The sequence below is a fragment of the Betta splendens genome, chromosome 6 (assembly GCF_900634795.4).
Source record: "Betta splendens chromosome 6, fBetSpl5.4, whole genome shotgun sequence".
In the NCBI taxonomy this organism is placed as follows: domain Eukaryota; kingdom Metazoa; phylum Chordata; class Actinopteri; order Anabantiformes; family Osphronemidae; genus Betta; species Betta splendens.
In genome coordinates, this window is record NC_040886.2 from 2,862,044 (window position 1) to 2,885,847 (window position 23,804).

Consider the following 23,804-nt stretch of genomic DNA (forward strand, 5'->3'; position numbering starts at 1 on the left):
AATGGAAATGCTGAAAAATCACTGAAAACCACATGATATTCAATAATAATAATTAAAACCTCCTGTAAGCAGTGCTGCTGTTGAGTCTCCCCACTGTCGGCCGCCTAGATGTCAACTCATTGCGGGCGTCTTTCGGCTGTGACAGCTTCGTCCACTCTGTGTAAATCATCTGGCCTGCACTCTGGATCATACAAGTAAACTTCATCTGTGAAGTTTTTTTTTTTTTTAATAAAACAGGTAACAGAATGATTCTTAATTGTAACTTCATCCTGCTTTTGTACAACCAAGTCAAGCTTTCGTTTAAACAGGATATATTGGAAACCTAATCTTATCATGGTTCTGTGCCATACCCCTCAGGCCTCAGATGTGTTTTTCTTTATGCATAGGAGGTCGTAGTGCATATTGGACGCTACAGCAGCGATTTAAAAAAAGTGAACAAAGAACAGGGCATGTTTACAGATTTGTCTCCACCTCTGCAGACGCAACATTGCTGCCAGAATGAGGTATTTTCCAGGTTATTTTGCTTTGTACTTGTTTCTCTGTATTGCTTAAATACTTACTATTACTCTCTACTTACTCATTTTCTGATAGCTCTCTGAAAGGGGCTGAAGGAAGTTTGTCATTGCATTTCTCTACAGTTTAACATGAGGTAGCTGCCACAGCATTTGTGTCATGGGGCTAAGAGAAAATCTTTAACAACAATAACAATTACAGTTTGGGTGTAACTCACCAGCACTTCCCCATCTCTATGTCCATCTACAGAAACCCCTCAGAAGAACGGTGAAGATACTGTGTCTCCGTCAGATTTGGTCTCAGATCAAGCCTCCTCACTGTTCAAACACTGGGGTCATGACCTGGGCCCTGAGAGTCGAAGAGTTGCCCTCAAGAAGTTCTGTTATCATGGCTACAACAGTTACCTTAGTGACCGCATTTCCCTAACTCGTCCCATCCCAGATTTACGACCAGACGGGTTAGTCTACCATCCTATAAATTGATAAAGTATATGGGACGTTTTCATCTAACCAAGGGAGGTCTCTAACATCTATTTTCTTCAGCTGCAGGAACATGTCCTACTCGTCAGACCTTCCACAGCTCAGTGTCATCTTCATCTTTGTCAACGAGGCCTTGTCAGTATTGTTGCGCTCCATTCACACAGCCATCCACAGAACACCAGCGCACCTGCTCAAAGAGATCATCCTGGTGGACGATCACAGCAGCAGCCGTAAGAAACCTTGTTAATTCAAGTCATATTCAAAAGAAGCCTTGTAAAAGAAGAGTCTTTTGTCATTTTATTTGTTGTTGTTTATACTTTTGTATACAGTACTGCTGTATATTGGGATAGATTATTTATTTAACCAACAACTTAGTAAGACTGATTTTACTATCTTATCTTCAGGCATTAAATAAAAATGTTGAGTAACATTTATGTTAGCTGTGTTTAGCATAAAAAATCCTTTGTGTCTCTAAGATAAGTAGTGAGTAGTTGGCGGGTTCAAAAGGCACAAGGAACAATAAGACCATAGATCTCTCATCACAGGGTTTAAACTAATGTTTTACGACGACTGCACTGCCAGCTGGGGTGTTTGAGCACCTCAGCTCGAGGGGGAGCTTTAAACAGCTGAAAGGAGCATTGTAAAAGCACTGGCCACAGCACAGATTGTGAATTATACAGCATAGATCTAAGTCAGACGGTACAATAGAAACCAATGAACATCACGGCATTTACAAACATTAACTAGCTGCATTCCCTTACACTACCTTAATAATGCCAATAATGTCCTCTGATTGAACCACTTCTAAACCTGTTAACACTTCTGCTGTGTCTTTGAGGATGCCTCCCTTAGTAAAAGAATTTGTTTTAAATATTGGGCAATCTTTTCACCCATAATTGTAGCATTACCTATGAATAACTGTTTTCAAGTTGAGCAATTTCTGACTAAATGAAACCTTAAAGCAAATCTTTTATTTTACACAGATTCTGTTTAGTGCAATATCCAAAAAACGATGATGCTGACTTGTAGGGTGAAGGTGATCAGATGAGTCCGATATCACCGGACTGGAATTAGAAAGTGTGTGTGCATGCAGTCAAGCGGTTCATCAACTAGATAAAACAATTTTCTTATACGGAATAACATTTTAATATAAATACCACACCAGAGGTGGATCCATTCAGGCCTTACAAATATCGAAACATCACAACCTTGGGTTTCAGGAAACAGTTTGACTATGGTCCTAAATCTGGGACCAGCTCTGGCTGCTGCTCTGTGAAATGTGTCTTGTGTGTTTTACTGTTGCGGCGCATGGAGAATACCTGTGAGGGAAACGTGCTAATGTAGAAGTGGAACTAGTTTTGAGCTTGATGTGATTTGCCAAAAGTCAGCTAGTTTAAATATATGTTACTGTATATGTACATATAACATATAGACACAACAAGAACAGTAATAATAATGTAAACTCTGACTATCGAGTTTCCAGAAACACTACAATAATAAACAATACACAAAGTAAAAGCTTTGTCCTGTGGAGCAGGGGGGGATTGCAAATAGAATCAATGTTGCAGGATTTTTGCTAAGCGTGTGTGTGTGTCTCCCCAGTGGAATTGAAGGAGCACCTGCAGAGCATTGTGGAGGAGACCAACTCTCAGCATGGGCCAGACTTCATAAAGGTGGTCCACCATGACAAGCAGGAGGGACTGATCAGGTCCAGAGTCAGTGGCTGGAGGGCTGCTTCAGCCCCTGTGGTGGCTCTGTTTGATGCACATGTGGAGTTCAACAATGGATGGTGAGCAGACAGTTTTCTTGATGCCAAATAACTAAAGCATGATCCAGGAAATCTACACCGGCGGCTTCACAAAGTTGGTCCCAGATGACATGTGGTAGTAGTCTACAGTGGAGAAAATGTTATATTAATCTTTAAGCAAGCTTCTTATGCATGTTGTCTTATTAATATACTAAACCCATGATATACCCTGATATATTTATGCAAAGTCTGACAATGTTACGACAGGACAACATTTTCACAATCTACAGTGGAATAAATTGGAATCATTTAGCAATTTGCCAGTTGTTTAAAAATTAAGGCAACCAGCAGTTTTTCTGTAGGAAGTGGGTTATTCTCAAAATAGTTTTCTCTTTCCTGGGTTCTTATTTGCATTTGTTTGGATTAGCCACCAAGGCAGCTGTACAGCTGTACAGCTATGGTCCCGTCATGGATTTTGTTTCTGCTTTTTTCCCCCTGTTGTACTGATTACCTTTTAGTTTTTCACCTTGAAAAGGTTAGGCCTACAATACTTTTTGCTGTCCTTAAACACCTCACAGCTGCAATGACACTCTTCTGTTTCAAATCTCAGCTCTGCTTCGCTTCTGTGACACTCATTGATTATCATGATGTGTTGTGGTGGAGCCTGGGATGGTGGCAGTGTGAGGAGTGTTACGTTACCATCTTCCTAAACTGTGATGTCGGGCTGTTTCTGGGCACATGTGCCACACCTACAGCCTTTTTTGGAATCCCTCTAAATCAGGGGTCTCAAACTCAATTTACATGGGGGCCGCTGGAGGCAGAGTCGGGGTGAGGCTGGGCCGCATCAGGTTTCCACAAGAAAAACTTTTAAATAATTTTAATCTTCTCAAATGTCTTTATTTTTTATTTTTAACACAAAATAATATAAAAAAATAAATAAACAAATTAGAAGAAAATAAATGAGAAATTAATAAGAAAATCAATCAATCAATCAGTAATAAGTAAATAAAATAATAATAATAATTATAATAATTAGGATTCAAATGTCTGTATTAACAGTTCTTTAAGCTTTCTTCTGAACATGAATTGTCCTGAACGTAAGTGGAACATTGAAGAACATGAACTGCTCTTCTGAACATGGCCTCTCTTGCCTACATCTTGCTGCTAGAGACCTGGCAGCGCTTCTTCTCGCATAGCTGAGCCACATTTGGCTTGAGGGAGGAAGCAGTTGAGACCCTCAGTATGGCTTGAAGATGATCATCAGTAATTCTGGACCTGTACTTGGACTTATTGAAGTTCAAGGTGGAAAAGAGCTTTTCGCATAAGTATGTGCTCCCAAAAAGGCACATGGTGCGCTTGAACATTCGCGAAAGTTCAGGGAAGCCGGGGGTCAATTCTCTCAAAAACTGCCCAAGCTTGTCTGCTTTTCCGCTCACATCCCTGAACTTGGCTTTGAGTTCAGAGTTGCACTGCAGGTCAATGAGCTCCATTTGAAGCACAGGTGGGGCATCTTGCACATCAAATGAGAAGGGGTCTGCAAAAATTTGAAATGTGGCTCTGTGCGTCTTGAAGTCTGAGAATCTGTGATCAAATTCCTCCTGTAGCTTCAAAATGGCATCAACATACTTTTTATCACTGAATGGTGTGCCTGCATCCATGAGTGCCTTGCATGTTGGGAAATGGCACAGGTTTTTCTGAGAGAGCTGGGCTTTCCATAAGACAAGCTTTGTGGAGAATGCTCTAATGTTGTCATATGCAGCACTGACAAGTTGCCCCTGGCCTTGTAACTTCTTGTTCAGAATATTAAGCTCATATGTGATATCAACAAGAAAAGCCAAGTCCATGAGTCATTTGGGGTCGCTTAGCACAGGAACAGCCACCCCATCATTCTCCATGAAGACTTTCACTTTTTCCCTCAGTTCAAAAAATCTCTTTACGTTGGCTCAGCAGGGGAAACGTATTAGTTTGCCCTGCTGAGCCAACGTACCTCTGTGAAGTAGAGCACATCCCCATATTCTGACTCCATTTCCTCTAAAAATGCACGGAACCTTCGGTGCTTTAAGCCCCTGGATCGGATTTGGTTGATGCATTTCACAACGACAGACATCACATTGTCAAACTTGAGGCATTTGCTGCAAAGGGTCTGCTGATGGATAATACAGTGCAGAGCAATAGCCTCCTCCACACCCTCCTCTTCCAGTTTTTTTTTAACAAGGGCCACCAGTCCATTTTTTCTCCCTGTCATTGATCGTGCTCCATCAGTAGTTATTCCAACAAACCTCTTCCATGGCAAATGAACATTTTTCTATTATATTAGCGGTATCAGGTAGAGAAGTTGTGAACGTTTAAAGGAACTGTCTCGGAAATATAGAGGATGAATATGAAAGAAATCAGACAGAATGGTGTTAGGGTCTTAATTCAATCACTGTACTTTAATTGCTGATCTTTCAGCGATGCTGTGTGGGAAGGTTATAGGGTGGTGGAAACAGTCGAATGATGATTGCAGGTAAGAATGTGATCTGGTGTATAGAATCAAATGGTTCCTGCTCCTGTGCAGTAGTTAACGGTCAGTAGCGAGAGAGGCTGGGGCAGATGAGAGAGTTTGGGACTCGATTACCGAAAATCGGGGTCTCAGAGACCTGAGATCCACTTTCCTAAGCACACGCTGTATTATTAAAAACCAAGCAAGAACCAAAATCACCTCTAAACCAATAAGGAAGAAAATACAATTGGAGGGCAAGTCCTGAGACATGAATGTATTCTCCCTAATCAATAATCTTCTTGAAATCATGAAATCAGACTTAGCTAAATATTATATACTGTAGACAAACATGGACAGAGTCAATTTCAACAGGTTACGTGATCCTGGACAGAGGAGGTGGCACAGAAGAGGCACTCTGTAGAGGCAGGTTACTGGGGAGAAATCAAAACATTGGTTAGTAGAATGACAATCGACAATCTGGCAGCTTGAGAATGGACTCAAATGCTGAGCTGCTGAGGAAACAGGTGAGAATGATTGAGCATGTCAAGCTGTTGAGAGGTTGAAAAAAACAGACATGGAACACACAGGGCAGGGACTGAACTGAAAGACAAGCTGCTAACATCACACTGTCAAATCCAGATGCAGCTGCCTGAAGTTGCTGAGATGGGACACTCTCACATGCACATGCATCTGAGAAGATGCATGTGCAATGCTGCACTATTTCATTACTGTAGGTGAACACTTTTGGATCAATAAGAAATACTGTAATAGCAAGACAATTTTTTGTTCATCTAATGAAGCAGTATTCATTACACTGGCATCCACCCACCTACTCCAGCCTTTCACCACGCACGCATGCACGCATCACAGTACCAACAGTAATGAGAAGGATTAACTCCAGCACTTGTACAGTACCTCAAAAGCCTTTTAGACCATGCACTGTTTTTTTCACTATTTATAAATAGACTTTTTTACAAGGTTAAAATATTTGCTTTTGGACTCGTGCAAACTGACTGGGAGGAAACGTCCTTCAAACAGTTTAGGCTGGCAGAGTCAAGTCCAGGTTGACAGAGTGTGTCCACACTTACAGCCCCTTACACTAGTTCCAGGTTCCAGAGCAAACCTTTTTTTTCCAAGTCCCACTCACTCCTAACCTTTTGAGAGTGTTCATACTAATACCAATCATGTGTCATGCCAAGGAAATATCTCCTAAATGAGTCCATTACTTACTGGTAATGGGAGCAGTTAATTACTTACCTCATTATCATGCCTGCTCCATTCAATCTATCATGCCAGCTTATCCTTTTGCCACAGCCTTACTGACAGAAACCGAGAGTTGTTTTCTTTTAAACACATGTCTCTCCAGCTGCCATAGACACTCTATCACCTCAGGGTCCCCACGTTCAAGCACTCTGTTACAACAGCCGGGCTCTGTACATGTTAATCATTTTGACAGGCTGAAAATCACAGGAATATGAACACACACACACACACACACACACACACACACACACACACACACACACACACACACACACACGCACACACACACACTGGTATCCTTCAAAATCACTGGCAGGTACCATCTTGTGTATGGGACTTTGCTGTCCTGCCATTGTGCACACACAAAGACACAGCTCAGGGCTGCATCCAAAAAATACCATTTCTTGCTGCTCTATGAAAGATTAGATAAGAGACACTCAGGAGATTCTTAACCCTTCTACATATCCGCCCACTCCAGCCTCTTACTCTGCACACACACCTACACGCACAGAACTGCTGGTTTAGTTAGGACTCTTGTTGAAATTATGCATTCTCCAACTCTTTTTCTAACCTCCCCAATCCCACCTGAACACCTAATCCTAAAGTTTGATCCACACATAACGTCCCCAATACAAATACAAAACAAAACAAAAATTCATTTCAGCCATAAAATCTGTGTTTTTTACTCTCTACACACACTCAGAGGGACTTGCACAAGCCTCCCACATGCTGCCACTGAGTGGGTATTAGCCTATGACTAATAAAATCATTCTTGGCTGAGATACAAAAGAGCGCAGATGGAAATAAACATGTTCTCCTCTCTAAAACATTTCAACTGTTTTAATTATTTTACTGAAAATGATACATTTTCTCTTTCTTCTTTTTACACATCTTCCTTTGTTCTTTTTTTCCTATTCATTGAAACCCACACACTCCTTTGTACATTTAGGGCTTTTAGTGAAAATTGAGAAATTGATATATAATTACCCACAATGCACTGACTATGCGAGAGCCATGTACATTTCTCTGCCATACATTGTAATTATCTGCTACATTGTCTATTTTGAGTCAACCACAAATAATAGTCTGTTTTGTGCCAGAATGTAATCATAATAATCTGTAGTCCTTGCTGCCAACATTTGTGCTCCTCATATGTTCACATGCACAGAATGTGAGAATGAGAATGTGAGATCAACATGTTAGTATATTTGGATTTCTGGAAAATTAAACAGATTTCATGGACTACATGAACAACTACAATATGGGCTACAGTACAACTTCAATGTAAAGAAGCAAAAAAGAAAATGATTACAGGTAATAGCAGACATAAAATAGACAGACCAAACCTTAAAAACCTATAAAAAATAAAGTACTGTATATAGCATAATAATACTAAATTTTGTCTTTTATGGACATTTCATGGGTCAGCACTATAGAGTCGGAAACAGTGTGGATCATTTTAGAGTTTGTCAACTTCTATTAGTTTTTAGAGCTTATTTTCTATTTTAAATTTTAGAATTTATCTTAGATGGAAGCCTGAAACTTTTGTACACACTGTTGGACATCCATCCCAACCTGGATGGATGTACAGACAACTGCCAAAGCAGCTTTGCACTTGACTTTACCGGGAGGGACGGATGAAGGCCGTAGTTGTCAGAATCACAGCACAAACTCATGGGTTCAGTTCAGACATGAATTACTGTATACAGTAATATACTTGTCAGCATCATCACAGTTTTGGACAGAAAAAGATGAGTTGATCCATTACTTAGAGTATATAGGTCAATCATGCAGTTTGATGCTCATCAGATTTTATTACTAAATATTCTTGAAAAGAAGCTAATATTTGTTTTGTTTGTTGTAAAGCAATGCATTATTGCCTTTATGATGTGTCATCTCACAGGGCAGAACCCATCCTGCAGCGAATAAAGGAGGACCGGACTCGCGTGGTGTCTCCCTCCTTTGACAATATTAAATATGACACCTTTGAGGTTGAAGAGTACCCACTGTCTGCTCAGGGCTTTGACTGGGAGCTGTGGTGTCGATATCTCAACCCACCCAAGTCGTGGTGGACACAACACAACCAGACAGCACCAATCAGGTATCAATGCTTACTAAAACGTCTGTATATGGTACCAACATGCTTCCCAAAGGGTCAAATATTGATGCTTGGTTAGTTTATTAGGCTACTTCTGATGTTGATGAAAGATGTACCTGTCATCATGCCTGGTTACAGTTGTGGCACCTTAAGAAACCAAATACTCTTTATTGGATTATTGTTTTACATCCTAGGATTCTATAGTCCTACAAAGTAAATTGCTTTTGTTACAGCAATTTAAGTAGTTGGAAATTATAATTATACTATTAATATTAGGTATAATAACAAGTTATTGTTTATTGATTTTTTAATGTATATGGAAAACAGAAGTAATATTCTTTGCAGATGGGAGAATTGAAGTGAAAGGCTACATTACTGTACACTATATGTACACAATATTCAGAGGGCAGCACGTGAGTACTGTAATTCACTGCAGAATTGCCATTTGATTGATGTTCTGAGAAAACGAGGACATACTGTATCTGGGGCAGTTGGTAGTGCAACACCTCATGTTTATGTCCTTTATCCTTTGATACCCAATGTAAGTGTTGGCATGATGGAACAGAAAACACAAGACAGGAAACCAGACAGGAAATGATGTAACACCAATGACGAAGACAAGACTGAACAAAATAATAGGAGGAACTGTCATGCTATGAGCTTATATGTTGGCCTTTGTAGGTATAGATTTGTATCCCAAAGACTAGTTTATAACAACATTAGATTTCAGTGGCTAAGCATAATACAGAAGCTACCTTCAATGTGCGGGTGTAAAGTTGTACTGTAGCTGTTTAGGTTATACAGTACTACAATACAATACAAAATATAAATTACAATACTAATATTATTATTTTCCTAATTTTGATCACAAGTTTTAACAATTGCCTTAGTCAGTTCTTTCATTATACTGTATAGCACAACCTGTTATACTGTAAATCATGCATCACATATGCATTTATAATGTTAGCAACAAGTTGCATTTATTTTGCCACGGTGCAGGATACAGGACACAGGAAACTATAGTTGAGTAAAGTGGTCAAAAACACAGCATCATATTACTAAAATATAAACACATGCATTTACTGGGATGTTAAGATACTGTGGGATACTGTTTTGTTGTTATTTTGAGGAAGAAAATATGCTTCCAGCTTGTGGTGGGAGATCCATCCTTTTATCACCATTTTTGAGGTTCAGCATTTCTAGCTGCTTGCAAGTGTGTGTATCCACAGGGAGAAAAAAATCACCTAAACAAGATGTGACTGCAGTGGTGCTGTATTTCATATTGATAGGCTGAGATGTGTGGGGCTGACAACCTGAATACTAATAGGAGTTATTTTTCACTCCTGTTGATTCAGTTTGACGATCTGATTGCTTATGTCTGATTTTCTCAAACTGCCCTGATTTTCTTGTGTTTAGAATAAAGGCATAATTTGAAAGTATAATGTACTGTATGGTTCTTACATTTGTACGTTCATTAAAGGCAGATGCCTACAGGCTAAACCCTCTAGTTGGCAGCCTGTAAATAAACAGCTCTTCTAGGCTAACTGGGCTAATTTCATGTTTGCTTTGTATAGCCTCTTATTTTTTTTTGTTTGCTTATTTTAGGAGCCCCTCTATTATTGGCTGCTTCGTGGTTGACAGGAGGTACTTTGAGGAGATTGGCCTTCTAGATGAAGGCATGGAAGTTTATGGTGGAGAAAACGTGGAGCTCGGCATCAGAGTGAGTCCTATTCAAGACACGTCTACAGCACAGTGCACAACATATGAATGGCATATGAATGTGTCATCAGCATTTGTCAGTGTTTATTGAAATATTCTAAAGACCTTTCCTTGGACAGAAGGGAATCTTAATTATTTATTCAGTTAATTTATTCAGTTTGGATTGTGTCAGCGGGCGGCACGGTGGTGCAGTGGGTAGCACCGTCGCCTCACAGTGAGGTTCTGGTTCCTTTCTGTGTGGAGTTTGCATGTTCTCCCCGTGTTCGCGTGGGTTCTCTCCGGGTTCTCCGGCTTCCTCCCACAGTCTAAAGACGTGCATTAGGTTGATTGGCTTCTCTCCATTGCCCGTAGGTGTGAGTGTGTGTGTGAATGTTTTTTTGTCTCTGTGTTGCCCTGTGATGGGCTGGTGACCTGTCCAGGGTGTACCTTGCCTCTCGCCCATAGCCAGCTGGGATAGGCTCCAGCACCCCCGCGACCCCGCATATGGGATTCAGCGGTTTGGAAAATGGATGGATGGATCGTGTCAGCTGAGCTGATTACTAGTTATGCAACAACAACAGATAACACTGTTCCTGTGATTGGCTAATGGTTTGTGATTGTATTTAGCAATCACAGGAGTTACAATATTAATTGTTACCCTATGTATTTCATGGCTTTGAGAGTCGTAAGGCTGAGCAAAAGCTGTTCATAGCATAATCTGTTTAAAAATGCAAAAAAGTGCAGGAGTCACACAGGAGGAAGTCTGACTTACAGTTTAGTATTGGTGTTTAGTATTGGTGTCAGGTTTTCGTTCTTGGTTTTATTTTGAAAGGACTCTTCTGTTTTTGATCCCAGTTTCCGGTTTTACTTTGTAAGCACTTCCGTTTCTCATCACACCACAGCAGTTCCCGCTTCACTCCCGGTCCTCATTACACTCACCTGTTTTGTATCAGTGATCTACTCCGTGTATTTAACCACCACCTGTCACATCAGTTCTCCGCCAGATCGTTGTTTACTGATTCATTGTTCTCACGCTCCAGCATTCGTCTTGTTCAGCTTACCCCGTTATCGACCCTGTTACGTTTTTGATCTTTGCTTCTCGTCTGATCCTGACCACCCTCGTAAGTCACTCTGTTACTGAACTCTGCTCGTTTCTGGACCTGTCTACGCCCGCCGATTCTGTTCCTGTGATCTGAGCCCTTTCTGGTTTTGACTCCCGCCTGTCCTCGGACCCGAATTCGCCTAACCCCTGTGGTGTTATTAATCTGTGCCTTCCTGTGAATGACCTGGACCGTTTTGTGACCTGGAGTCTGTCATTAAATACTTCTTTAATCATATCCACTGTCTACCGAGTCCTCGCTGTGCATGTGGGTCCGTTCATCTGCCGTTCCGTGACAGAACGATCTGGCCAGACTTGGACCCAGCCAGCACTCAGCCTCCGGTCAGGTCAGTGACTGTTTTTCTCGCTCCTTTTTTTTAACGGCGAGTATAATCCACCCGAGGGAGCATGGAGTTCACCTGTGCCGAGCTACCTAGCGAGCTACGAGTTTATTTTAAGATCCTCGCGGAGGATTACCGACGGGCGGTTACCCCGAAGAACCAGCGCAGCGCCGTGGAGGTGGCGATATTGACGCTGGAGGACGATGACAGTGTGTTAGAGCTTCCCAGTGTTCGTCGCCTCTATGAGCGACTGTGCGCTAGGTCTGATGAACTAAGCGACGCGCTCCGCACCACGCCAGTGCCGGTCGCACCGCCGAAGGTTTCGGTTTCCTTCTCCCCGCCCCGTCGGACCGTTGTGTCTGCATCAACCTGCCCAGCTCCATGTTTGTTCCGCTGGGAGGATTCCCTGCATTCATGCGGTCCCCCGTCTCCAGTTCAGACGCGAGCTGTTCAGTCCCCAGCTCAGTCGTGTTTTGCCCCGTCCCCAGCTCAGTCGTGTTTTGCCCAGTCCCCAGCTCAGTCGTGTTTTGCCCAGTCCCCAGCTCAGTCGTGTTTTGCCCAGTCCCCAGCTCAGTCGTGTTTTGCCCAGTCCCCAGCTCAGTCATGCTCCGCTCAGGCTCCAGTCGCCGTTCAGCCTCGCCACGCTCACGCTCTAGTGCAGCCCTGTCACGTTCAGGTTCCAGCCCCAGTCCAGTCGAGCCCAGTCCAGTCGAGCCCAGTTCAGGTCTCAGTTCAGTCGAGTCTAGTCCACGTTCCAGTCCAGTCGAGCCCAGTTCAGTCTCCAGTCCAGTCGAGCCCAGTTCAGTCTCCAGTCCAGTCGAGCCCAGTTCAGTCTCCAGTCCAGTCGAGCCCAGTTCAGTCTCCAGCCCAGTCGAGCCCAGTTCAGTCTCCAGCCCAGTCGAGCCCAGTTCAGTCTCCAGTTCAGTCGAGCCCAGTTCAGTCGAGCCCAGTTCAGTCGAGCCCAGTTCAGTCGAGCCCAGTTCAGTCTCCAGTCCAGCCGAGCCCAGTTCAGTCTCCAGTCCAGCCGAGCCCAGTTCAGTCTCCAGTCCAGCCGAGCCCAGTTCAGTCTCCAGTCCAGCCGAGCCCAGTTCAGTCTCCAGTCCAGTCGCGAGCTGTTCAGTCTCCAGTCCAGCCGCGAGCTGTTCAGTCTCCAGTCCAGCCGCGAGCTGTTCAGTCTCCAGTCCAGCCGCGAGCTGTTCAGTCTCCAGTCCAGCCGCGAGCTGTTCAGTCTCCAGTCCAGCCGCGAGCTGTTCAGTCTCCAGTCCAGCCGCGAGCTGTTCAGTCTCCAGTCCAGTCGCGAGCTGTTCAGTCTCCAGTCCAGCCGCGAGCTGTTCAGTCTCCAGTCCAGCCGCGAGCTGTTCAGTCTCCAGTCCAGCCGCGAGCTGTTCAGTCTCCAGTCCAGCCGCGAGCTGTCCAGTCTCCAGTCCAGCCGCGAGCTGTCCAGTCTCCAGTCCAGCCGCGAGCTGTCCAGTCTCCAGTCCAGCCGCGAGCTGTCCAGTCTCCAGTCCAGCCGCGAGCTGTCCAGTCTCCAGTCCAGCCGCGAGCTGTCCAGTCTCCAGTCCAGCCGCGAGCTGTCCAGGTTCCAGTTCAGTCGGGTCACGTTCCAGTTCAGTCGGGTCACGTTCCTGTCCAGGTTCCAGTTCAGTCGGGTCACGTTCCTGTCCAGGTTCCAGTTCAGTCGGGTCACGTTCCTGTCCAGGTTCCAGTTCAGTCGGGTCACGTTCCTGTCCAGGTTCCAGTTCAGTCCGGTCACGCGCAGGTCGTGTCCCAACCAGAGGGCACCACCTGTCGTACAGGTGCTATGCACACCCGATCAGGCCCGACGTCTGCTCCGTCGAGCTCGGCAGCGGCAAGTAGCCATGCCAGCTCCAGAGTAGATGCCGTTCCCGTCCCTGTCGGCCAAGTAGATGCCGTTCCCGTCCCTGTCGGCCAAGTAGATGCCGTTCCCGTCCCTGTCGGCCAAGTAGATGCCGTTCCCGTCCCTGTCGGCCAAGTAGATGCCGTTCCCGTCCCTGTCGGCCAAGTAGATGCCGTTCCAGTCCCTGTCGGCCAAGTAGATGCCGTTCCAGTCCCTGTCGGCCAAGTAGATGCCGTTCCAGTCCCTGTCGGCCAAGTAGATGCCGTTCCAGTCCCTGTCGGCCAAGTAGATGCCGTTCCAGACCCTGTCGGCCAAGTAGATGCCGTTCCAGACCCTGTCGGCCAAGTAGATGCCGTTCCAGACCCTGTCGGCCAAGTAGATGCCGTTCCAGACCCTGTCGGCCAAGTAGATGCCGTTCCAGTCCCTGTCGGCCAAGTAGATGCCGTTCCAGTCCCTGTCGGCCAAGTAGATGCCGTTCCAGTCCCTGTCGGCCAAGTAGATGCCGTTCCAGTCCCTGTCGGCCAAGTAGATGCCGTTCCAGTCCCTGTCGGCCAAGTAGATGCCGTTCCAGTCCCTGTCGGCCAAGTAAATGCCGTTCCAGTCCCTGTCGGCCAAGTAGATGCCGCTCCAGTCCCTGTCGGCCAAGTTGCGGCCGTTCCAGTCCCTGTTCCTGTCCCTGTCGGCCATGTTGCGGCCGTTCCAGTTCCTGTCACCCTCGGAGCCGCAGCGCCCGCCGGCCTCCAGGAGGAGGCGGCGCCAGCTGCAGTCCCCGCGCACCTCCAGGAGGAGGTCGCGCCAGCTGCAGTCCCCGCGCACCTCCAGGAGGAGGTCGCGCCAGCTGCAGTCCCCGCGCACCTCCAGGAGGAGGTCGCGCCAGCTGCAGTCCCCGCGCACCTCCAGGAGGAGGTCGCGCCAGCTGCAGTCCCCGCGCACCTCCAGGAAGAGGTCGCGCCAGCTGCAGTCCCCGCGCACCTCCAGGAGGAGGTCGCGCCAGCTGCAGTCCCCGCGCACCTCCAGGAGGAGGTCGCGCCAGCCGCAGTCCCCGCGCACCTCCAGGAGGAGGCCGCGCCAGCCGCAGTCCCGGCGGACCTCCAGGAGGGGGTCGCGCCAGCCGCAGTCCCGGCGGACCCCCAGGAGGGGGTCGCGCCAGCCGCAGTCCCGGCGGACCCCCAGGAGGGGGTCGCGCCCGCCGCAGTCCCGGCGGACCCCCAGGAGGGGGTCGCGCCCGCCGCAGTCCCGGCGGACCCCCAGGAGGGGGTCGCGCCCGCCGCAGTCCCGGCGGACCCCCAGGAGGGGGTCGCGCCCGTCGCAGTCCCGGCGGACCTCCAGGAGGGGGTCGCGCCAGCCGCAGTCCCGGCGGACCTCCAGGAGGGGGTCGCGCCAGCCGCAGTCCCGGCGGACCCCCAGGAGGGGGTCGCGCCCCGCCGCAGTCCCGGCGGACCCCCAGGAGGGGGTCGCGCCCGCCGCAGTCCCGGCGGACCCCCAGGAGGGGGTCGCGCCCGTCGCAGTCCCGGCGGACCTCCAGGAGGGGGTCGCGCCCGCCGTAGTTCCTGTCGACCCCCAGGAGGGGGTCGCGCCCGCCGTAGTTCCTGTCGACCCCCAGGAGGGGGTCGCGCCCGTCGCAGTCCCGGCGGACCTCCAGGAGGGGGTCGCGTCCGTCGCAGTCCCGGCGGGCCTCCAGGAGGGGGTCGTTCCCGTCGCAGCCCCCGCTGCACCTGCATCGGTTCCTGGCGGCCCGGCTCTGGCCGCACCTGCATCGGTTCCTGGCGGCCCGGCTCTGGCCGCACCTGCATCGGTTCCTCGTCGCGGTGGTCCAAGGAGGACGCCGCTGGTTCCTGCCTCGTCCTGGTCTCGGCTGCCGGACTGGTGGCCTCGCCCTCGGCTTCTCCTGGTGATTGGATGGCGCTGCCTCCTCCGGCGCCGTCCGCCTCGACTCCGCCACCGCCACGGCCGTTCGCCTGGGGTACGTCCCCTCCTGCCGCGACGATGGCGCGGTCTCTGCCATCGTCGTCCGCCGCGATACTGGGATCCCCGGAGCATCTCCGTCGGGGAGGGGGCTGGGCTCAGCTCTGCTCTCCCGGACCTCGCCAGCCGTCGTGGTGGACTCTCCTGCCACCACCCTCGTGAGGGACCCCTGGACTCTCGTTTTGACCCTCCTCCAGTCCTCCCTCCGCCCACCCTGCTTGTTTGCCTTGCGGGAGGGGGGATTCGGTCCCTCCTCCTGAGACCGCCCTCCGCCCGCCCTGGTTTGGGGAGGGGGGCTTCCGTGGGCGCCGTGGAAGACGCCCTAGAGGGAGGGGTACTGTCAGGTTTTCGTTCTTGGTTTTATTTTGAAAGGACTCTTCTGTTTTTGATCCCAGTTTCCGGTTTTACTTTGTAAGCACTTCCGTTTCTCATCACACCACAGCAGTTCCCGCTTCACTCCCGGTCCTCATTACACTCACCTGTTTTGTATCAGTGATCTACTCCGTGTATTTAACCACCACCTGTCACATCAGTTCTCCGCCAGATCGTTGTTTACTGATTCATTGTTCTCACGCTCCAGCATTCGTCTTGTTCAGCTTACCCCGTTATCGACCCTGTTACGTTTTTGATCTTTGCTTCTCGTCTGATCCTGACCACCCTCGTAAGTCACTCTGTTACTGAACTCTGCTCGTTTCTGGACCTGTCTACGCCCGCCGATTCTGTTCCTGTGATCTGAGCCCTTTCTGGTTTTGACTCCCGCCTGTCCTCGGACCCGAATTCGCCTAACCCCTGTGGTGTTATTAATCTGTGCCTTCCTGTGAATGACCTGGACCGTTTTGTGACCTGGAGTCTGTCATTAAATACTTCTTTAATCATATCCACTGTCTACCGAGTCCTCGCTGTGCATGTGGGTCCGTTCATCTGCCGTTCCGTGACAATTGGTATCACACCATAAAGGTGTGGGCTGATTATCAAACCTCAGGTTGATTTGAGCCCATTGGTAACGAATACTGTACATCACTATTCTTAAAATGCTTAAGTCTCTCAGGCTTGACCATGTCAAGTTCAGAGTTAATGGACAGCTTTAGACAATGGGTGACACAAGGTCTAAAGATGAGATGGCTGGGTGATTACTGTGCTGTGCCCTCTGTACCGAAGAAAAAAAGTGCAGCTATGCCATTAACTTTCCTTCTATTGTCTTCAGATGTCAGGAGCTGATAGTTAGTTGTGCCTCACACCAGGTCTCATCCCTCTACTCCTCTCTACTAGAAGAAATTCCTGCAGATATCAGCAAGCTGCAGAATAAATACACATGACAGAGACAAAAAGAATTAACTGCTAATCAACAAAACACAGGGGCAGGTTTCATATCTTACTTTAATTTTACAGACCTCAACATCATGGTTGTTCAGAAATTAATCATTTCTGACAGACATGTCCTATCAACTGTTATTGTCTGAGTCTCTATGTGATTACCAATGAACATCTGTAAATCCAAATCAGTGACGGGCAATAAATAATTAAAACTATATACTGTAGTAGCACATTACCAGACAAAACCACCATCTTATTTTAGACTTGGAGGGAATAGTATCATGTGAAATGTCTCAGCACCTCAGGTGTCTCTAGTCCTCAACCATGTTTACACTCAACCACATTTCAACTGACACAGTATATAAAACAGTTTGTTTTAATGAGCAACTCGTTATGCAGGGTACAAGTAGAGGTCGAGGCACAAAAGCAGACAGAGTAAGTACAAAAGGAGTAGGCAAAAATGGAGGTCAAAAACAGGCTGGGTCAGTACAAGGTAAGCTCTGCCACGGTACAGGAGGGCATGCCAAAGGAGAGTCAAGACTCTAGCTATGGTTGGATACAAGGCACAACAACATAAACACTGGAAAGAAGAGAGAACTCACAACAATCTGACAAAGGCATGAGGTGAGTACTGAGAACTGAATACCAAGGCCAATTACAATTGATGACAGCTGATGAATCATGTAACAGGAAGTAAAACTGGAATTTAACATGGTGGCGAACAATCCGGAAATAACTATAAAATAAAACAAGAAATGGCACAAAAAACACAACAAAAATGCAGAGATTTGACAGTCTAAAAATACAATATTCATGTTTCCCAACCTGTCAGGAATTGTCAGGAAACTACACCAACCCACTGCCTCTGTGGATTCAATGATTTGGCCTTAAACTAGCTGCTTGGTTGTAGAGGTGGGCTCTGTAAACATTCACATGCACATACAGTACTGTAACAGTGAAGTGTCTGATGTCATCCTGCCTGGTGCTTGAAATGTGAAACACTGCACTTTGGGGCCACTGCAGCGTTGCATAGAACAGCAAATAACATCCAAAAAAACGTTATGTAAAATGTCAACTAAAAGAATTGCACTTTTTGTATTAGTCAGAGTTACATTTCGCTTTTTCTTTGCCTCCACCTCTGTTCCAACAGGTGCAAGTCATCCAGTACAGCGAGAGTAGTACTGGGTATTTTGAGTATTGACAATGATACTTAAAATGTTATGTTTAAAATGACTTAAAAGAAAATTATATGATGTCAAAATTTTAAAGTTAAAATAAAATCCTATTTTGTCCTGCACATTTCAGTTGACTCTCAGTAATATGTCTGTCTCTGACACCTTCATGCAGGGTCAGTCTTGACTTCCTTCAAGCTTGAATTTCAAGTATTAGCCCAATAATGGCTTCCTCCTGTTTCTCACAGTGCAGTGACTGCGAGTGCTGCTGATCAAAGGTTCACATGGGTTATTCACTATTATTAAGTTTTTTTTAGCAGGTAGTTCCATATAAGCCCTTTCTGAAAAGACAATTGGCCTCCACACCTGTTGACATTAGCACAGACAAGACTTGATGGCTTATTCAGCACAGCATAGCAGCCTAGTCACGGACAGGCAGTTTTCTCTGCAGGAGGTCCCAGCCCTGGTAGCTCATGTTTTTTCGGACCTACATCAAACTCTCACAGTGCTCTGTGCACATCATGCTTTAGCCTATGCACTTGTGGAGAGTTACACACAGAGCTGCAGATCAGATGCCCTGTGCAACGATTGCTAAACTGAAATGAACTGGTTTAAGCTACTACACTGTCGAGCTTGTTGTGTATTCCTTCACACATTTGGTTTGCTATAAATGCATGGGGACATTTTTCCATATTAAATATAAAATGATTAATAATCTGGTTATTTTACTCTAAACACAACTGACACAAATATTTCTTTCTCTGGAAAAAGTGCTTCTAAGACCTTTATTTTAGATTATGCCAGCAGTGCTAGTTTGATCGTTTTTCTGTATGTACTGTATTTCTGTTTCCTTCATACCATACAGAGGAACTTTTTCCATATCAGAAATGTGATTTTTTTTTATATTCTGTATATCTTCCCAGTTTCTGCAGAAGCACTGCATATACCTATAAGCCTGCACACCCAGCACTCTGTTGATAAAGATTGGTTTGATGAAGTACTGATATTGTGCATATTTATTTCTCAACAGGCATTATAACTTTATTTTGTCTGCCCCTTATTTTGACATTACCACTTTTTAAAACACAGGTCTCTGACTGAGATTTGATGATTGATAATATTGCCTGGATGTCAATACAACAAACAGACTTTTTGTTTAACATGAAGATCACACAACAACAAATTGGCTTTTGTAAAGGGCGAGGAGAAGCTGTAATTGTCCCGCCTCCTTTACTGTATTTCATTTGCTTTATCGTCTTTTTATTTATCTCACTTTAACTCAAATTGTTCTTTATCCCTTCGCCTTCTCAGTTTTATGTTTGACACTCTTTCTGGATTACTTCTCTTTCTTTTCCTTTGGCCATGTGCTTTTTCCTTGTCTCCCTCTCTCCTTGTCTCACTATCTTGCTCTGCACACCCACAGGCTCACACATACAGTAGCTAGTTATACTCGAAGAATAGCTCCTTCTACTTCAACTCTGTTGTAAATCTTTTATAGAAGACATAAAGGTACTTCTGAGGTGAGCATGTACTATCTCAGACTTTGGCTCTAGCCTGTGCTCCTGCTTGGGCACCAGGCCAGTTTAACAGTTCTACTGCTATTGTGCAGTAGTTTTTTACTTTGAACATATACAGGACAGGGGGCGAGAAAGGATTATAGCGGAAGCGCATCAACAAACTCAAGGAGTGGAATGGAGAGAAAATAGGATGCTGCTCAGATCGGCTTTCTCTAGTTCTGGTAGGACACAGAACATAGGCCTGTTGCAGAATTTCTTTCAGTTCCATTATGGAAACGAGAAAAGCCTGAAAACATGTGCTGCTGAGGCAAAATTATCAGTTCAAACATGTTCTATACAAGATTTATAGAAGCAGTTCAAAGATTAGTGATGAAATGAAAAATGATGAAGTGATAGAATTTTGATTCAGTGCAGTCACTACACATAGAACAGAAACATGGCGTTTCATGCTAAGCATCTTATTGCAGCTGCAAAGTCCAAAGTGTTGGAGGCAACACAATTTTTTTTTATTGCTTTTCGTGTTCCTGGACTGGAATTCAACCCACTAACAAATAAAGGTTCTACTGTGAAATGTAATATTTGGAGTTTCATCTGTTCATCTATTTAACATATCTTATCCCTGACAGGTGCCACTGTAACTAAAGTATTAGTGTTATTACCTATAATGACGTACAAAAATCTTAGTTTTAGAAGATGTGATTAGTGCACGTAGATGAATTGGAAGAAAAAAACATGAAATTACAAGAACTATCAGGTGAAGACCTGCACTGAAAGAATGCAAAACATGGATGCAAGCCGAGGGCTATAATAATGCAACTAAAGTGTTTGAGATGTAGGCACCGAAAGCATTGAAATGTCAATGTATCACATACAGTACAGTATCTGTGATCCACCCATGCTTACCTGTAGATATTTATACATGTAGACCTGTACTGTAGGAGGCACATATGCACAGCTGTGCAAAAGCCAAACCTTTATTTCATATTTCATGGTGCTAGGCTTGTGTAGACATATTTGACAGTTTTTACCATCAACAAAGGAGTGTACTGGTAAAAATAGCAATAGCATAGTGGGTAGTACCAGTGTGTTCCTGTGAGTCCTACCGTAATCTACCTCTCAGCCAGAGTTGGGAATTAGTTTAGCATAGAAGGATACACCTGGCAGGCACTGACAATATCGATACCTTTATGTTGGTGGTCTGTACACTCTTTGTTTTAAAGGTGTGGCAGTGTGGAGGCAGTGTGGAGGTCCTGCCCTGCTCCAGGATTGCCCACATTGAGCGTGCCCACAAACCATACACAGACAGCCTGACGGCCAACGTGCGGCGCAACGCTCTGAGGGTGGCTGAGGTCTGGATGGACCAGTACAAGAGTCATGTCTACATGGCCTGGAATGTTCCACTGCAGGTAAACAGAAAATATGTAGGAGCATGTGTCTTAGCACCCATACAGTAAGTGCCATAGTGGTCCACTGGATAGTTAGAATATGGTAAGGTGCTGTCAGCTCTGTTTCAAACAGTGGTGGAGGGTCCAGTGGATGCTTAAAGTTTTTTTGTTGTTAAAGTTGTAAAAGTAGGACAAAACACACAACACAGTCTTGTGCAGTTATTTTGTTTAATACAATCTAAGAACTTGTCCAGGGTGCTGGAGCTGTTGTGGGTTCCAGCCTACATTACCCACAGCCCACGCAGGATAAAATGGCTTGACTCACCTAATTACTTACACCTGTTCACACATTGCTGCAGTGTATTTCTAAGCATGCTGTAATCGTGAATGGACCCACAACACTTCTTGTTCTAACTCTTGCACTTATTCCACTGCTCCACAGTTGAAAATTTGTGTCTGTTTGTATCTTTTTAGAACTCAGGAATAAACATTGGGGACATTTCTGAGAGGAAGGCCCTGCGGTCCAGACTTCACTGTCGTCCATTTAGCTGGTTCCTCTCCAACATCTATCCTGAGCTAAGATCCTACAGTGATACAGTCGCCTATGGTGTTGTGAGTTGAGTTTTTACTGCAATTCATAGAATTCAGGTGTTAATATAATACATATTTTAGGATCTGTGGTTCACTTCCCCCCAGTAACAAAGTAGAAAAGTCTTCTATGAGTGCAGACCGTTTACCATAGTTAAATCACTGGTACAATATAAGAGGCTTAGAAGACTGAATCCTAGTCCACAATTTGAGAGACTCTACCCTGTACACTTTACCACTACAGCCCAAAACTGTTTACTACACATAGATTCCAGAACTCCTGAGAGATAAACATAAACTATTGAGGAGGATTACAGTTCATTATGAAATAGGAACAAGACACTCCTTTGCCCTTTCAAACATTAATGTGCTTTTGTTGTGGCAGCTTAGAAAAGGTGTGAATGCATTTTCTCTTGTCAAAGAGCAACAGTATTTAGACTTATGTTCTTAAGCAGTTACCGTGTCTCTGTTTTCATGGAGAACAAATACATCATACTTCTATCTACTATCCTAATATATTAATAATATTAATTCCAATTTGTAATTTCTTCCTTTAAAGGATGCATGTTTTGTTTATATTATGTTTCCACAACTGAATGCTTTTCCATTTTTATTTTTAGTCCTAAATTTTGAGTTTTTTGTTTCCAAGCAGTACTTTCTGAGTTTATTATATTGAAAATTTGCATTTGGTCACAGGCTTGTAGTGAGTTTTATTCATGTTTATCTGCATTTTTGTACTGTAAACAGCTGTCAATTATGTTGATGATACTGATGATGCATGAAATCTAAAATATTCTAGTCAACTGATGAGGTCACAGGTCAACATTTGTTAGTGGTTTTACGGTGGATTCATCACAACCAGCAACTGATATCAACAGACCGTTACAGTTGTAGCATTTAAAAGTGTCAGCCTCTACTGCGATTTGTTGCCATTTGTCATGATAGTATGTGTCATCACAGTATGTGTTATGTCTTTATGACCTGTAGGTGGTGATCAGCTCATACTTCTACTCCTGAAAAGCTGTTGTTGACTGCATTTTATAAGCCTATCTCAGTGGGAGCAGTCTTTTAATTTTAATTTTCGAAAAATAGCATCGGTATCTCAATTATTATTTGGCCTACGAGAGAATATCACATGACTATTAGAGCTGGCCCACTGGTACTATTTAGTGCATATATCACTAACATCATTTATCATACTGAAGTTAGGTAATTAAGCTGAGGAAAAGTACTGAACAGATGTTTTGAGCTGCGTAAAAAATATGTCAGTTTCTGCAAATTACTGAAAAGGGAAAAACAGAGCAGAGTTCTGAGAGACCGGGCCTTTGTTTTTTTTTTTATATATTACAGTGGTAGCAGTTCAAAGTGACTAGTGTTTTCACTGCAGTATGGTTGCGTCGCCACAGTGCAAGGGGGCCGTCACTGACTAAGAACTTTTAATCCTGCAGCGGGCTGAAAAAATCAGGACGCTAGTCTCGTTTTAACCACCAGGTGGGGCAGCTTTGATTAGAAGCCTCTAATGCACTACGGCGTATCTGAGGTCCGACTGTTCATGTCTACCTGTAACACACATATATTACATCCATCCATCCATTTTCATCCGCTTATCCGGGGCCGGGTCGCGGGGGCAGCAGTCTAAGCAGAGAGTTCCAGACTTCCCTCTCCCCGGACACTTCCTCCAGCTCTTCCGGTGGGACCCCAAGACGTTCCCAGGCCAGCCGAGAGACGTAGTCTCTCCAGCGAGTCCTAGGTCTTCCTCGGGGCCTCCTACCGGTGGGACATGCCCGGAACACCTCCCCAGGGAGGCGTCCAGGAGGCATCCGAACTAGATGCCCGAGCCACCTCAGCTGGCTCCTCTCGATGTGGAGGAGCAGCGACTCTACTCCGAGCTCCTCCCGGGTGACAGAGCTCCTCACCTTATCTCTAAGGGAGCGCCCAGCCACCCTGCGGAGGAAGCTCATTCAGCCGCTTGTATCCGTGACCTTGCCCTTTCGGTCATGACCCAAAGCTCATGACCATAGGTGAGGGTAGGAACGTAGATTGACCGGTAAATTGAGAGCTTTGCCTTTCGGCTCAGCTCCCTCTTCACCACGACGGACCGATACACCGACCACATTACTGCAGCCGCCGCACCGATCCGTCTGTCAAAACTCACGCTCCCTCCTTCCCTCACTCGTGAACAAGACCCCAAGATACTTAAACTCCTCCACTTGAGGCAGGAACTCTTCTCCAACCTGGAGAGAGCAAACCACCTTTTTCCGGTCGAGAACCATGGCCTCAGATTT

General features: G+C 45.6%; 1 protein-coding gene across 4 annotated transcripts in view; it reads left to right on the forward strand.

Annotated features, from left to right (window-relative positions):
• LOC114856774 (polypeptide N-acetylgalactosaminyltransferase 18-like) overlaps window positions 1-23,804 on the forward strand; it is a 126,237-nt gene that overhangs the window by 62,651 nt on the left and 39,782 nt on the right. For all 4 annotated transcript variants that reach the window (XM_029152481.3, XM_029152478.3, XM_029152480.3 and 1 more), the window contains exons 2-8: window positions 763-970; window positions 1,056-1,222; window positions 2,595-2,781; window positions 8,388-8,585; window positions 10,188-10,302; window positions 20,767-20,952; window positions 21,406-21,543. In XM_029152481.3, coding sequence (XP_029008314.1) covers window positions 763-970; window positions 1,056-1,222; window positions 2,595-2,781; window positions 8,388-8,585; window positions 10,188-10,302; window positions 20,767-20,952; window positions 21,406-21,543 — 1,199 coding nt within the window. The remainder of the gene's footprint in view (window positions 1-762; window positions 971-1,055; window positions 1,223-2,594; window positions 2,782-8,387; window positions 8,586-10,187; window positions 10,303-20,766; window positions 20,953-21,405; window positions 21,544-23,804) is intronic.